Source organism: Tupaia chinensis, unplaced genomic scaffold (genome assembly GCF_000334495.1).
Source record: "Tupaia chinensis unplaced genomic scaffold, TupChi_1.0 Scaffold000168_1, whole genome shotgun sequence".
NCBI classification, from domain to species: domain Eukaryota; kingdom Metazoa; phylum Chordata; class Mammalia; order Scandentia; family Tupaiidae; genus Tupaia; species Tupaia belangeri.
The window spans coordinates 367,783-385,187 of record NW_006159643.1 but is presented as its reverse complement, the minus strand read 5'-3'; the positions used below and the strand labels follow the sequence as shown (position 1 = coordinate 385,187).

Here is a 17,405-nt window from a genome sequence, read left to right as displayed (position 1 = left end):
ATTCCTGCAAATGAGTGGCTTCTAATTGCTCTCTCTCTCTCTCTTTCTCTCTCTCTCTCTGTCTCTCTCTCTTGCACATGTGCCCTGTAGTAAACTGTTTTATAAAAAAAACTTTAGAGAAAGTATTAAACCATGTGTCCTATTTCTGCATACAGAAGTATAGAATTGAGGATTTGCAAGATCTGAGAAACTACCTACCCCAGAAGATTATTAAGAAGATTAAATAGGATTGTAAACAAAAAAAATCACTCTAGACAACTATGGAATATTTTTGTTATCAGCTAGTTAGGTCTCTTCTTTGTGGATGTCAAACAAAGGCACAGAAAGATTAAGCAAATCTAGGTTATTTTTCATATTAATCCAATGTCAGAAATTTGGGACAGAATATAAAACGACCAAGAGAACACCAGGAGATGTGATAATTAAGACTGCAGCAAAAAATGATCAGTTAGTTATCAGAGAGAACTCCTCTCCTAAAATGGTCAGTTTTCCAGAATGATAAGAGGAGGCACAGGCAAAGGCCAGAGGCTGTCGGGAGAGGTTTCTGTGAGTTGTCTGCTAGAATCACTGATCAAAGCAACTATTAGGCAAAAGCTCACTTGATCTTGAATTTCTGTATGAACGAGGACCATTAAAGAGTCTCTCAGACCAGCCCAGTGACCTGTGGTTCAGGGAGCCAGATCCTACTCTGCCAACTGTGCAGCCCAGCTGGTTGCCAGGTGCATGTGCATGTGTGCCCGAAATACTGAGGGGATGGAGAAGGGGTGTGGCGTGACCAGCCCCCACTGGGGAAGATGCACTGTCTTCCTCTCTGTCTCTCTGTGGTGAGTGCACTTGCCCTCTGAAAAATCAAATAAATAAAAATGAACTTTAAAAGGGAGCCTCACAATCCATCAAAAGTCACCACAAGAACACAAGCAATGAGAAGCCACTCATTCGCAGTAATGCCCTTTCTGATCCGTCGATATGAATTCTGCCTAGGCTTGTGGTAGTAAACAAAGTGTTTCTGGTTGCCTGTGACAGAAACCAAACTCAAACTGACTTAAACAAAAAGGAGTTTATTGACTCATTCAAGAGACTAGCCTAATTCAGGGCGTGGCTGAATCCAGTGGCCCAAAGAATGTCACCAGAACTCACGATTGCCCTAACCTCCCTTAGTTCTTTTCTCTTCACTAGTTCAGTTTTCAGCAAGCTCTCCCCCACTGATGGCAAAATGGCAAGGTACAGGAAGCACTCCAAGCCTGCAGCCCAGCCTCTCAGCTCACCTCAGCTCATAACACTGAAGGACTGAACTGGCCGGCTAACATATCCACTCCTGAACTAATCACATGGCAACAGGGAGACACCGTGTGTGGAGTAGTCAAGGCTGGTTCACGTGTCCACCTCTGAACCCCGGGGTTAGCCGGTCCCATCCAACCTATGCAGTAAGTGATGTCTCAAGAAAAATCAGGGTGCTTTCACCAAGAGAAAGGTGAGTGGTTTGGCCGGGCTGGCAAGGACAATAGGTGTCCTCTAAGTGTGTAGAAGAGCGTTCCCTAAGCACTGACTGTCCATTTGGTATTCAGGGTTAGCACTAAGAGAGCGTCTCACTGAGGCTCAGGGAGGAGGCGCAGTATAAGCGAGGCTCACTGTGGCACCAATGGTTTTGTCAACCACGACCGAGACAGTGAGCCCTTGCCGCAGGGGAGGGCAAGTTTGTCAAGATCTACACACACGAGCATGTCATAAAGGTGCTTGCTGCTTGATGAGCACGCAAATTCTTCTCCTGAATGAGTAAATGGGTTATTTTCTTACTCTGTTTAGAGTGTATGTTTCCAGCATATTTAATTCAGAAATCTAATTTCCCTTATCTTTTCATATCAATGTTTCAGGTGTGTTGTCACAATTCCCATAACCCAGAAATTCTAAAATCAACACAAAGCCCCTCAAAAACTGAGCCAAAGTACTACCCAAGGGCAACCTGAGAAATTACTGTGCACGCTCAGAAATGCCCGTCACATTCAGGATGCTTTTGCCACGTGAAAAGGAAAGTCTTTGCAGACAATTCCTTTGATCTCTAGATTAAGGAATGTGTTCAAAACACGGTCCTATCTTCTGTGGATTTACGAAATATACTCAACTGAAATAAAGTTAATGTTTTCCCCTTTTCTTATCTCAAGTACAAATCTGAAATATGTTTTTCCTTGTATCCTCACATACGGACTGTGCTCACTCATCTATGTAGGTCATTTTTTTCATGGCCTAGTATGTGATGGTATGTTCTATGCCAGATGCTAGAGATAGGGGAAGAAAAGGGAAAAGAAAAGAAAGAAAGAAAAAAAAAAAAACACATACACCTACACAAAAGCCTTTTAAGCTCACAGATAAATGAGACAAGTGATAGTGCAATCTAATAAATACTGCCATGGAAAATCCTCTTGAGTCTTACAGGAACATACGCTGTAAAGACACATTTCACCCAGCCAAGGTCAGTCAGAAAAGGCTTTTTGGAGTTGGGAGAGTCTAATACTGGGACCGTAAAAGTGCCTGGGAGTACCCAGGAACGTGTGAAGTGAGTAGAGCAAATACAAAGGGTGATCAGAGTAGGAAAGGTCAATGCAGAGTCAGAAGAATCCAGAGAAGGCCCTGTCCTGGAGGCCTTGAGTATGCAGTTTCAATAAAAACCCTTAGAAGTTTGCATTTCAGGGTGTCTGGAGACTTACGGGAGAGTGTTGAGACAGAACCTAAATTGCAGTGGACTGAGGGGTGCTTGGGAAATAAGAAGATCAAGGCTTACGGTATGAACTAGTTTTTTAAATAATTTTATTATACTTTGGTGTATTTCTTTTACAATTCGTACTGTTCTAAGAAAGGGAAGGAAAAAAGGCTGAATGAAGGGAACCCACTGGCGGACAGGGAAGGCACAAAGCAGCAGGTCCTAGAGAAGACAGGTGATGGCAAGGGTCCGGGGCTGGGCTGAGGAGGCAAGGCTCAGAGCCAGAGCCAAAGTCGTACGTGGAGATGGGGAGATGGTGCCTGTGCAACTATGTGGCGGGAGCCAATGTTCTCACCAAAGAAAGATTTAACAAGGGCTTCTTTTTCTATCCATTTTGGCACTAAAGCAGTTACTGGCTTAAAACTGGCCAGCCATGTGGCCCAGTGCTTGGGGGAGCCAGATTCCACATGGCCAACTCTGCAGTTTGAGTTCCAGCCCTGACAGCTAGAAAAGCATACTGCGGGCATGTGTGTGTGTGCCCCAAATGCCGAGAGGGTGGAGAAATAGAAGAGAGGAGATTGCAGTATGACCATGCCCTATGAGGGGGGTGCTTTCTTCCCCTCTCTCTCTTCTGTCTCTGCCTCTCTCTCTTGTGAGCACATTCACTCTCTAACAAATTAAAAGATAAAATAAAACGTGATTTTCTAAGTTCTAACACCAAACTAGTACTTAAGTTCTATCTTCCAGTCTTTACACCGTGCATGTTAAAAATCAACTTCAGGGGACCAGCAGTTAGCGTAATGGCTATGTCGCTGGACTCCCACATAGTTGACCGCGGTTTGAGTCCCGGACCCAGTGGCTTAAACTTACGCCGGGCACGTGTGCGTGCATGCCCAAGATCCTGAGAGGAGAATGAAGGAGAAGGGATTGCGGCGTGGCCATCCCCCCTGAGGGCTGATTTCTCACTTTCTATCTCTCTATCTCTGTCTGTCTGGCGAGCGCACATGCCCAATAGCAAAAAAAAAAAAAAAGAACTCTCCAAATTAAAAAAAAAAAAAAATCAACTTCAGAACCAACACATTGAGTGAAAAAAGACTAGTTGAAAATCTTAATGGAGCACCCAAAATAGAAATGCTTTTATAAATATACTAGTCTTGAGCACTGAATAAATAGCAACAATTATTGTATGGTAAGGAATTCCCATTTAATAAGCCATCTACAAAGTAACTAAGCAATGAAAAAAATCTCTCCTAGAGGAATTCTACCATTATCTCACTTGAGATCGCTTCAGTGGAATCTGCTTAGTTTGTTCTGTTATAATACAGAACACTTTCTGGCCTGCTGTTTTAATTAAGGCATCTTTTCACTAGCTTAACCATGGAGACACTCTTACCCAAGATTAAGAAAAGACCCACAAGCAACCACAAGAAGAGTTACCTGTACAAGATGTACAAGAAAACGCACCTAAGCCCTAAAATGAAAAATCATCTTGCTGGGGCAATAATAAACACATGCTTGATAAAACGTACTTTACTAAAACAAGCCTTGAATGCTTAAACTTGAGCCAGTAGTACTGAAAATAATTTTTAAAAATTAATAATCAATGAGACCAGCAAATGGCGTAATGGTTACACCACTGGACTCCCACAGAGTCGACTGTAGTTCAAGTACCAGACTCAATGACTTAAACTTGTGTCGGGCGCATGTGTGTGCATGCCCAAAATCCCAAGAGGAGAATGCAGGAGAAGAGATTGCAGCATGGCCACCCCCCCGGGGGTGATTCCTCGCTTTCTCTCTCTCTGTCTCTGTCTCTCTGATGAGCGCACATACTCTATAGCAAAAATCTCTCTTAAAGTAAATAAATAAGAAAGAAGGTCCAGAGGTGCCTTTGGAACTGCAGGTTTCTGTGCAGACAGTCACTCCATGCACAGCCTGTCCTGAAAATGACACAGAAATGGCATCGAGAAACCCCAAAGATATGAACCTCTAAAGGGGGTGGACCCCAAGTTCCTGAGGAGCATGTACTTTGCCAAGAAGCACTTCAGGCAGGGTCTAGGGAAGACATAGGCCAGCAACACTAAGGCCTTGAGCACACAACATGGGGCTGTCAGGGCCCTCGTAAAGCCCCAGCAGTTTAAGAAGGGCATCCCAAGCTCAGTTGACTGGCATACATTGCCCACACTAAACTCAGGAAATGTGCTTGTGCCAGTATCACCAAGGGCCTCAGGCTCAGTCGGCCAAAGGTCAACAGGGCCAAGGCTCAAACAAGGCCCAGGCCAAGGCCCAGCCCTTAGCTGTAGCTCCAGCTTCAGTTCTGGCTCCCCCTCAGACTCCCAGGGGTGTCCAGGCCTCTACAGAGACTCCAGAGTAGAAACCTCTGCCTCTATGGGATGGAAGGACTGTTGACCTCAGCTGCTCTCTGCATGGGGCCGTTTGTACAGATAAACCTGAGGCAGGACGAAAAAGAAGAAACAAAGTCCTTCCCTTGCCTGCCACAGCTGACATGAGGTGGCATTTGAAGGTTTGTGTTCAAATTATGCCAAAATGAATCACCACAAAATTCTTTTTTTTTTTTAATTACTTAACATTACCCAAGAGCAAGGGAGGCTGACGGAGCAGGGTCCTAGAGAACATAGGCCATGGCAAGGGGCTGGGGATGACTGGAGGAGGGAGGGCTCAGAGCCTAAGTCAAATCTGAGAAATGGAATACATGAAAATTAAAGACCTGAAGTCTCATAAATATTTTTAATCTTGTCTTGAAAATCTAAAGGACCAACAGTAAATAATCCCTTAAGGTCACTGGAAGAACCCTAATAAACTATCCATAAACTAAAGGGTGTAGAATTCTGGAGAAGAGAGGCTGCCTGGGAAATGGATCGCTCAGTGTGTCATGAGCACTTGCTCTAACTGTCCTGCTAATCAAAAGGCATGTTCCTAGCCTGGAAACTTCAAATGGCTGACTGCAATTCTACTTAACCAGTCTTGTTTTATTGGGCTTTTCTGCCGTGACTCTAACAATATGCTGAAACTTCCTCATAGTTATAGTGATCTGAAGGAAAGGTTCTATGAAGTCAGTGGAGGATCCACTTAGTAAAGAGAAACATTCAAATTTTCTAAGAGTCCCTTCTGGTTAGGAGTTGAAGAATTCATTTATGATTTAGTTGTGAGCCAACAGATGGCATAGCAGTTAAGTCACTAGACTCCTATATGACTGAACACAGTTGGAGTCCCTGACTTGGTGGCTCGAAACTCATGCCAGGTACGTGTGCGAGCTTGCCCAAAATTCCAAGAGGAAAATGGAAGAGAAGAGACTGTGGTGTGGCCATCTCCCCTGGGGGGGTGATCTCTCACTTTCTTTCTCTCTGTCTCTCTCTGTACATTTTCCGTACTACTGTCTCTGTATTTGTCTCTCTCGCTCGCTCTCTCTGGTGAGGCACATGCCCTAAGGCAAAAACCTCTTTAAAAAATGATTTAGTTGTTACTGTGGGTTGTCTGGAAAGTCATGATGCATCTTGGCATAGAAGAACATAGAAAAATATGTCATAACTTTCCCGATGATGTAATACAAATAGTTCATTGGTAATAATGACTTCTACTTACCTGTTCCAAAAGTTTTAGGTATATATAGCAATCATGCAACTACTTCTTTATATTTATACATACATGTACTTAATGTGCATAAAGCATTTATGGTAGTTTGGTAGAACAGAAGTATTCTTAGTGATATTAATTCAAATATGCCAAAATATATATTTTAGCTAGCAATGGCTTTATTAAAGTATGGTTAAATATACTTCTAGATTGATGTTTTATTCAATCATCTTTTCTTAGCCAACTATATTCAAATATTCTAGCTTTACAAGAAAATGTATAGCCCAATATATATATTATTGCATGCTGTGTTAGAAACTACCAAAAATATCTCAAACTCTGAATCACTAACTTCAACAAAAATATATTCTTGGAACATTGATTTTTTTTTTCACTTAATGTACCAGAAAGGCAGGAGAGACAGAACCTCCCAAGGAGATGAATATACATCAAGTTCATAATCTTAGAATTTATCAAGGATTCTTTCATATGACACAAGGTCACCTTTCGCACTCAATTTTCACCTTTAAATAGTATCAGAGGTAAACATGGTTTAATTTCCTTTTCTATTAAAACTCTCCTAGAATACAACAGTATTATGGTGGATGACTTTAGGTAAACATCCGTTTCTGACTACAGTTTTTGTGTCAGCCGGTACAGGCCAGAAAAGCATCACCAGCATGGTAGCATGAAGCTAGAGGTGCCCCTGTAAAAGTGTAATAAGCCGCTTATTAAGCCACATTAGCCTAAACTATCGGAGAGGCAGCGCAAGGGTTATTCGCTCCAAGTGCGGTTTTCTAGGCTATAAGCACCTCGCGACTGCTCCACTAGCTTGATACAGTCCCCCAGAAAGAGAGCAGAAGGGAGTCGGGTAGAGAAAACATTCTGTCCATGGTATTTCCCTCCTGACCTTCAGCTTCTCACCTTCCGGCTCAGCATGAGGGTAACCTTGCCTATTTTACAAATCCTTGGCTACAGCTTTGGCGGTGATTATTCAGTGCAGAAGGTTAAAAATAACAGCATTTGCTTCTAAGGGGTTTGCTTCGCCCATGAATAAATGTTCCTCCACGTGTATTTCTGCCCGGGCAGATTCTCAGTCGGATTACTGGCTCCTTCCAAGGCAGTCGCCGACTTTGAGTACACTAGCAATTTGAAAACAGTAAGTCTGACAGGAGAACTAGAATTCATCATATTCAATATCACTTTCCTAAATTTCTCATTTCAGTTCAGTTAAAACGACCTCTTATTATCTGAGTTTAAATTGTCAAAATACCACTTTTAAAAATAGATCAGAGAAAGGAAGGCAAGAATTATCCGGTTTCATCCTTCAATCTCTTTAAAGCTCTGTATTTACCTAATCACACCCATAAGAAGCGGATTGCTTTGCAAAAAGCTTGTTTTGAAAAAAAAAAATACGCATTAAATCTTTTAAGTCATCACTGCTATTTTGGTCTTTCCGTATAACGCACACCCCAAGAAGTGTGGAAGTCTGCTACGTCTTCCGTCTTCCGCAGTCTTCTCCTGCCTTTTCTTTGTTGTGGCAACAGAAAGTGAAGGGCTTCTTCCGCAGCGCTGAAGAAGTCCAAGTATCTTTTAAAGAGTCGTTCATTAAATTCGCGCTCCTCATGCCCCCACTGGCAAGAGAGACTGTAGGGTTGCTCAACAGATATTTTTTAAATGTGGATTGTTTTTGTTTTAACACTTAAAGATTCAAATCACTCCAATCCAAATTTACCTATCTGACCCACAGAAACAAAGCATGCGGGGCCACCTTCTAGACTCAACTGTGACCAACTAGCCTGACTGGCTTAAAATAACCTTTCCTCTTCCTCCTTTTACTCTTCTCCTCCATCCCAAAATAGCCGATATGTGACAAAAGCTTGCTTATTCTCATGTTTTGTTCATTTCTGTATTGATGGCTTGTATTATGCAATAATTGTGCACTGCCAGGCTTGGCAATGTCTGGCAAGTGGCACAAAACCAATATTTTTTAAAGAACTATTTATGTTTAAATTATACATTTTTTATTTTATTTTTTAGATTTGTTACAGGACACAGGCACTCACGAGAGGGGAGAGAGAGAGAGAGAGAGAGAGAAAGCTGCCAGGTCTGGGACTTGATCACTGTCAACATGTGGGAGTCCAGCGCCTTAACCACCACACCACCTAATGGCCCCCACAAAAACAATATTAAGAGACAAGCTCGAGACCAGCAGGTGGTGTGGTGGTTAAGGCGCTAGACTCCCACATGGTCAACAGCTATTTGAGTCCCAGACCCATTGGCTTGAAAAACACAGGTGTGAGTGTATGCAGGCCCAAAAACCCAAGAGCAGAATGGTAGAAAAGGGATTGTGGTGTGGCCATCCGTCCTGGGGGGTGATTTCTCACTTTCTCTTTCTCTTTGTCTCTCTCTATCTCTCTCTAGTGATAGCACAGGCCCTATGGCAAAAATTTATAAAAGAAAAAAAGGGAAGAGAGAGAGAGAGAAAGAGAGTCAGAACTGTCTTCAAAACTTTCATTGTTGATCAGCTTTATTTTCCTTCTCTCAAATAACCCAGCTTCCTCCAGTCCTTCCTCCTCATTCACTCAGTGACCTCGTCTTACCATTAAACGGCCATCAAGTCGTCCCTTCTAATGTGTCTGTTGTTAGGTGGCAGCTCCTAGGTGTAGTAACATTTTTTTAAAGAACAGCCTTGAAAGATAAAACTATCAAGCAGATACTACATTTTCTCCAACCCTGAACAAAAAGGCAACAATGATTTGGAAACTGCCTCTCAGACTTTGCCAGTCATTGACAGAGTTCTTTTTATATATCTTACTCATCAAAGCTTTTTTTTTTTTTTTAATGTGTATGACCCATTCTTAAACGCCCAAATGACCTGGAAGTCAGGTAAAGAGTATTATTATTACCAGTTTATCAAGTATGATGCTAAGTCACAGAGAGGTTAAATGAGTCTCCTAAATAATCCTGGCTCTGCAAGCTCTCAAAACATATCATTTTCCCCACCACAAAGACCATTTGCAGATTCCATCTCTGGAAACTGATGGCTGCTTGACACTTTCATAAATGTCTTTCTAGGTCTAATCACTGGCTGATCTCAATCCAAATGAGTTCCAGAACATAAAACCTAGCTTTTGCAGTTGATTATTTCTAATATATAGCAATAGAATGAGGGTGTTTACATTCTACCATATCATGTTTCCGCAATAATTGTTTAAGGGATATTATATTGGACCTCGGGACTGTTCTAACCCTATACTAAGGGAACACTTTAAATATCGATGAGGAGGAACAGAAAGCAAAACAGATTCTAGGATGTACACTCAGGCTCCAAACCAGAAAGTAAAGATTCTTTTGAAGTACATTTCAACATTCAATTCTGTGTGCTGTAAGCTTTACATGATCTTATTCTTTATTATTATTATTATTTTTAGAGAGAGACTTTTACTACAGGGTGTGTGCACTGGCCAGAGAGACATAAATCAAAAAATCATCCCCTGGGGAAATGGCCATGCCACAGTCTCTTCTCTTCCGTTCTCCTCTTGGGATCTGGGGCACATACATACATGTACACACATGTGCCCAGTTTGAGTTTTAAGCCACCAGGTCCGAGACTCTAACCGTGGTCAACTGCATGGGAGTCAAACGATGTAACCATTATGCCGTCCGCTGGTCCCTAAATGATTTTATTTTTAAACCACAGTTCCTGCAGTCCTCTTGGAAACCATGACTATCAGAAAAAGAAGAAATGGGCATTGAGGGTTGGCAGTGAGAACACCACGAAAGTATGGAGAGGACAGCTCATTAGGTTCACCGTGTGGGGAAGTGTCACTCCTGCTCTCTTGTAGCACAAAGGCACAAAGTCATCATTCACCACTTCAGCATGAGGTATATACAACCGCCACCCCAGATCACAGGCCGCTAAATGAGTTTCCTAAGATCCAATTTCAGCCTTAAGGTGTGAAAGTTTTCCAGTCACATTTCTTAGCCAAATTGTTCACCAGTGTTGCTTTTCAGGGAACCTTTCCATTTTGAACACTGGTGCTCCAACCATATGACACCAGTTACACCTTCCATTCTCAAAAACAATCCATAGGGCCACCCTGTTTTCACCACCCATCGTGTGGTGGTTAAGGAAGCCAGATCCCACATGATCAACCATAGTTCAAATCCCAACCCCAGAGGACTGAAAAACACCCCAGGTAAGTGTGCATGAGTGCCCAAAATCCCAACAGGGCAGCAAGATGGAAGAGGGGATTGCTGCATAAACACACCCTATTGAGGCATGCTTTCTCTCTCTCCCTCTCTCTGTCTCTCTATCTCTCTGTGGTGAGTACATATGACTGACCTCTGACAATTAAGGGAAAAAAAAGAGACAATCCATAGCTCTACCTCCATGATAAAATCCAAATCCTTCAACCCAGTATATGATTCTTTTTTTTTTTTCTTCGAGAGGTTTTTTACTATAGGGCGCGTGCGCTTGCCAGACAGACAGAGAGAGACATAGAGAAAGAAAGCGAGAAATCACCCCCCAGGGGGGATGGTCACGCCGCAATCCCTTCTCCTCCATTCTCCTCTCGGGATCTTGGGCATGCACGCACACGCGCCCGGCGTGAGTTTTAAGCCACCGAGTCTGGGACGTGAACCACAGTCGACTACGTAGGAGTCCAGTGACATAGCCATTACGCTAACTGCTGGTTCCCCCCAGTATATGATTCTTCATAACACAATTCAAGGCTATTTTTCCAGCCGACGCCTGACACCATCATGTGTATTTCACAGAAGTTCAAGTATTTCCCTCTCCTTATAAACATCTTGAACATTCTTGTTGCCTTACTTACTCAAGTGGTTTTTTTCACCTGGAATGCTCTATCTCTTTTCTGTCTATCCAGTTCTCATCCAGTGTTCAAGGCCACCTCAAAACGTAATTTGCCCCAAATGTAGATGTAACTATTCATGCCTTTTCCCTCCTTTATTTTTAATAGGTTTTTGTTGCAGGGTACATGTACTTGCTAGAAAGGAGAGAGATAGTGAAAGTGAGAAATCACCCCCCAGGGGGTGCCATGCCACAGTCCCTTCTCCTCTGTTATCCTCTCAGAATTTTGAGAATGTACACACACACACTTGGTGTGATTTTCAAGCTACTGAGTCCAGGACTCAAAGCACATTGGCCATGTGGGAATCCAGCTACCTTAACCACCATGCTAACCCACTGGCCCTGCCTTCTCCCTCTTTTTATGTGATAGGTTATCAGGTTCATGATAGATACTCAGTCAATTTAGTCAAGTGAATAAGCAGATAAAACACATGCCTCCACACCACAGTCTTGAGAGGTAGGAAGGTATAATACAGTCTTCTTGGCAGACCTACCCAACGTGGGTCAGTGAATTAGTAGACTGTTGGTAAGAGCACTAGCCTTTTTGCAGTTTGCCCTTGGTAACTTGCCAGTTTTTCCCCAATCTCTGACCAAGGGCTTATTCTTTTTCCACAGTTGAAAGTCCATAGTTTGAAAGTCGTTTCCTGTTGAGTCACAAAATTTTGAATAATAATCATACGAGCTTCTTTTTCTAGAAGATTGTGTCATTCTTACAAGGTCGTGTGCTTTAGAAGCAGTTAGGGAAACAAATCCCAAATAAATCGTTAAGACCCCACAGGGAGGACAGACCCTGTCCCATTGAGAGAGAGTGCCAGCTGGACCTTGATCCCCAGAGCACATTCAGGATGGCAGTCTTAGAGACCAACTGCACTTGTCGTGCCTGTAGTGTACTCCCCAACTCAATGGACTCCTCAGGAGTGGACCTGGAGATCTGACCTAATGAAACCCAATGAGCGGGGTCACTCAGGCCGCTGAAGCATGAGTCTGCATTTCCCCAGTCAATGTAACAGAACCTGAGCTTTGCACAGCAGAGGGTGGGTCAGAAGCCTATCTGATTGCCCAGGGCACTGCTAGGGCTTTGGAATAGCACAAAGTTGTAATCGAATGCCATCCTGGGACATTTAGCCAGTTAATCATCTCAGTCATCCATCTTTTATTCATAAACATGAGGCAGGACGTTTTCTTTGAGCGCTCACTTTGCCCTTTCAGGTTACACCAACATGATGCAGTCTCTACTTTTCCCTTATCCCATATGAAGTGCACCCCGCAGAGTTGTAGCGTCTCATCACCATGGATGTCAGTACCAACATTTCCCCGGGATGGCCTGATTACTGCTGCTCCCAGAACCAGAGTGAGCATTGGCAGTTGAAGGGCAAGGCTTTAAGTATTGATAGTTCTTTGTATCTCATGTGAGTCCCCAGAGATGTAAGAAGAATAGCCATGTGATCTGAAGCAGGAGTAGATCTTAATACCAAACAAGTTTCTCATTATTATCTCACCTCTTAGTGTTATTTCAGCCTTGAAGGAGAAAATTTCAGATAGAGATGGCTATGGAACTTGAGCTGTGAAATATTGATTTCATTGACTAAAAATGAAGATTTTTCTGCTGAGACTTCTCCCTTCAGATCAGTCTTCTTCCATAGTCCATGAATGTTAATGTTCCTTGCACTATCTTTAATTTATTATGAGCCATTGTCATAGGGAAGAAGGTTGAATGGATTCTGGGAAAACATGACCTTAGTTTAACTATTGGAAAAGTTATGACGCATTTTTGCATAGAAAAACACGTCATGACTTTCCCAGTGATTCAATATAAGGGAAAAAAAATACATTCTATACACACACGTGTGTGTGTGTGCACAAGTGTGTATATTTTATATATATATATATATACGTATGTATACACTTTTTTGTTTGTTTGTTTGTTTTTAATGTCCAGGTCTCTAGATCAATGATTCTCAAAGTACAGTTCAGGGAAAGCTGGGGATTCCCAAAACCCTTTATGGAGTCCTTAATTTCAAACTTATTTAAAAATAACACTAGCATTACTTGCCTTTTTCATTCTCCTTTCATGAGTGTATGATGGAATTTTCTAGGAGCTACAAGGTATGTGATGAAGTCATCATTTAACAATGGAGTACTATCGGGAACCAGCAGTTAACGTAATGGCTATGTCGCTGGACTCCCACGTAGTCAACCGCGGTTCGCGTCCCAGACCCAGTGGCTTAAAACTCACACCGGGCGCGTGTGCGTGTGTGCCCAAGATCCCGAGAGGAGAATGGAGAAGGGACTGTGGCGTGACCATCCCCCCTGGGGGGTGATTTCTCGCTTTCTGTCTCTATGTCTCTCTCTGTCTGTCTGGCGAGCGCATGCACCCTATAGTAAAAACCTCTCCAAAAAAAAAAAACCAAAAAACAAAAAACAATGGAGTACTATCTATGTGGATCTATATGTATACCATAACATCATGTTGTAAACTTCAAATATATAAAATAAAATTTATTTTGAAAAAAGGTGGGGTCACTGGCAGGTGGTGTGGTGGTTAAAGGCACTGGATTCCCACATGGCTGACCATGGTTCGAGTCCTGGACCACCTGGCAGCTTGCTTTCTCACTTTCCCTTTCTCTCTCTTCTCTCTTTCTCTCTCTCTCATCACATTTTTAAAAATTATAATAACAAATGGAATTAAATAACTTTTTTAAATGGGGGGGGGAGCTGGCAGGTGGCATGGTGGTTAAGGGCACTGGATTCCCACATGGCCAACCATGGTTAGAGTCTCAGACCTTGTGGCTTGCTCTCTCACTTTCCCTTTCTCTCTATTTCTCCTCTCTCTCTCTCTGAAAAAAAAAACACACACACACACACAATAATAACAAATGCAATTAAATATTTTTTTTAAAAAAGGGGTGGTCGGGGCTGGCAAGTGGCGCCGGACTCCCACATGGCCAACCACGGTTCAAGTCTCAGACCTAGTGGCTTGCTTTCTCACTTCCTCTCTCTCTCTCTCTCTGTCTCTCTCTGATCAAACTGGAAAATAATAATGATAATAATAATAAATAAAGTTAAATAAAATAATTCTTTTTTAAGGAAGGGGGGGGTGGTCCAGCAGATGGCATAGTAGTTCCATTGCTGGACTCCCACATGGCCAACTGCAGTTAGAGTCCCAGACTTGAAACTCACACCAGGTGTGTGTGTGTGTGTGTGTGTGTGTGTGTGCCCAAGATCCCAGGAGGAGAATAAAGGATAGGGGATTGTGGAATAACCATTCCCTCTGGGGGGTGATTTCTTTCTTTCTCTCTCACAGTCTCTCTCTGGGAGCACATGTGCCCTATGGCAAAACCCCCTAAAAAGAATAAACAAAGCAAAAACAATTGGGTCAGCACTATGGCCTGGTGGTTAAGGCAGCTGAGTCCCACGTGGCTAACTACACAGTTTGAGTCCCAGACCCAGCAGCTTGAGAAATACACTGGGTGTGTGTGTATGCGTGCCCAAAATCCCAAAAGGAGAAAGAAATGGAGAAGGGATTGTTGTGTAGCCATTCCCCACAGGGAGTCCTTTCTCCTGTTTTTCTCTCTCTGGCTAGTACATATGCCCAATAGGAGAGAAAAAAAAAGATTTTCGAAAATCAATGTGACATGAGATTGTGCATTCTTGTATTTTTGACATTCCTCTGTAATAGTTTCTAATACAATAAATATCAATGGCTATAACTCACATAAACAAATTTCTTTTGTAAACTCAACAATTTTTAAGGGTTTAAAAGGGTCCTGAGACCAAAAGGTTTGATCTCTGCCTGTCTGTCTCAAGTTAAAGTCCCCCTACTCCATTTTAAATCTGAAATGTGGAAAGATCAAACTTGTCTCTTTTTTTTTAGCTTTTTTGTTTTGTTTTAGTTTTTCCTATAGGACACCTGTGCTTGCCAGAGAAAGAGAAAGGACATGGAGAGCCATAAAGGGAATGGCTACACCGTACCCTTTTCCTCAGTTCTCTCTTAGGATCTTGGGAATATATGCACATGCACTGGGTGTTTCTCAAGCCTCCGGGCCCAGGACTCAAACCACAGAGGTGGCCATGTGGGATCTAGCTGCTTTAACCACCACACCGCCTGCTGGCCCCAAACTTATCTCTTAACTTTGCATCTCCTCCCCACAGTTTGTACCTGATGGTGTGCTATGTTTTGTCATCCTGTGTTTCAGGCTGTCTGAGTCCAACTTTCCTGGTGAGGAGTGGCTGTGGGATTATGAGAAGCATGGCCATCGGCATTCTGTGATAAGAAGAGTCAAGCGGTTCCTGAGTACCCATGAACACCCCACCAGCCCCAGGAGGAGAAGTTTTGGGCGGCAGACCAGTGACAGCTCCATGTTGTTCCCCAGAGCTGACCTCAGCCCAACTAAAGATCTGTTGGAAGTGCCTTCACGGAAACCTCACAGAGCCTCACTCACGCAGAAGCAATCCCACCCCCTGGAAGGGAGCCCCAAGCTATTTTCCAGCATGGGAGAACTGTCCACACTCAGGGAGACCAGCCGGACAAGCACTTTACAGAGCCTGACCCCACAGTCCAGTGTAAGGGCTTCCCCCATCAAAATGCCTCAGGTCCCCGAGGTATTGATCACAGCGGCCGAAGCACCAGTGCCCACGTCAGATGGCCACCACCACGACTCCACCAGCTCCATATTGAGCTCTGACTTTACGGGGGTTCAGCCAATCAGGACCGAGCAGCAGGAGGACATGGTGGAACTGATCCTGTCCCCCTCAAAGGAGGGAACTCCACCTAGGAGCTCCAGCCCCCAGACTATTTCAGCCAACGCTGAGAGGAACATACCGAAGTTTGAGGAAGACCCTTTTGATAATAATGAGTTCCCCAAAAGGTGGAGCCTCCCTGAGTTCCTGGAGCCCAGCCACACCTCCACAGGCAACCTAAGTCCTGATCCTGTGAGCTCTGAGCCGGCTCTTTTAATTGACACAGAAGCATCCTCTGAGACCAGTGGAATCAGCTTTGTAGCCGGCTCACGCGTCTCACCGGATATACTGTATTTAATGGAAAACCTGGACACCAAGGAAACAGACATTGTAGAGTTTAACAACGAGCAAACAGAGGAATCACCCAAAGGAATGGCCCAGAGTTCTAGGACCGGGTTCTAGACTAGTTCCCAAAACGGAAATTAAGTCCCAGAGCACACCCAGGGACTGGTCACGTTTTCTTTGTTTCTTTGTTTTTGTGTTTGTTTTCTAAAAGGATCATGCATAGAAATTTGAAAGGCATTATGATCCTGACTTTTGGAAAACTGTGAAAATCAAACATTCATGTCATCCATCAGAAAGTGACTTTCGTGGAAGTTACACAAACCACAGTGACATCTCTTAACCCAATAAGGAATCTTAAAAACATACATGTGACTTGTAAATGCAGAGATTATTCGCATTGGAAAGGGCCTTTAAGATTGTAGTGCAGTCTTCAATCCCCTTTATTTCTCTCCCAGCTTTTTCCTTTCTTTTGTAACTATGAATACAAGAGGAAGATCATGTCATTCTCCCAAAGGACTTATGAGGGTGTTTTTTTACCTTCTCACTCCCCCACACACTTATTTTCAATTGCTCATTCCTCTTTCCATACTGTTATTATGATGATGATCACCAATTGACTGTTTAAGCTTCATCAGCGTCGGAAAGCTTCATTTCTCTTTGGTATCCTGCTCTACTTTCAGAACTTCATTTCTCTCTTCCCCCTTTACTCTCTCTCTCCGTTTTGTTCCCTTCTCCCTAGTCCTGTTCAGTGACACTCACCTGCCCACCTTTCAGGGTATTACATTTGCTCTTGCCAGCTTCATTGCTTACTTCTTGCCATGATGTTCAAAACCTGAGGCACTGCGAAGCCTCCTGCAGAATAATCCAAGATCTCAACAAATCCCACCTGACACCCTTTCAGCCTTGGAGAAGAAGGGATGTGGAGGCTGATGGATGGCAGCCAATGCCATTTCTTTCTGCTGCCACTCTTTGGTCTTGGACACTGGAGAAAACTGAAGCCAAGAGGACATGAAACGTGCATAACCAGAGGCTACGGAACCAAAGAGTAGTATGACTCAGACCTGTTTAACTCAAACTCTCAAGCAAAAATCCCGACCCCACCACACATGGGACCAGTTACTGTGTCGATCAGATTGTTTGAGTCAAGGTAGGATATCAGAGCTGGGAGGTTAATGGGGTCCAGGACTGTGTGATGGGGACTAGATGTGGACTAATGCC

The 17,405-nt window shown here is 43.3% G+C and overlaps 1 protein-coding gene across 1 annotated transcript in view; it reads left to right on the top strand.

Moving 5' to 3' along the window:
• The window catches only part of LOC114007419 (bestrophin-3-like), a 28,814-nt gene extending 12,510 nt beyond the window's left edge, over nt 1-16,304 (top strand). Inside the window, exon 5 of the mRNA XM_027770928.1 lies at nt 15,359-16,304. Within this exon, the coding sequence (XP_027626729.1) occupies nt 15,359-16,304 (946 nt within the window). The remainder of the gene's footprint in view (nt 1-15,358) is intronic.
• The last annotated feature ends 1,101 nt before the right edge of the window (nt 16,305-17,405 follow it).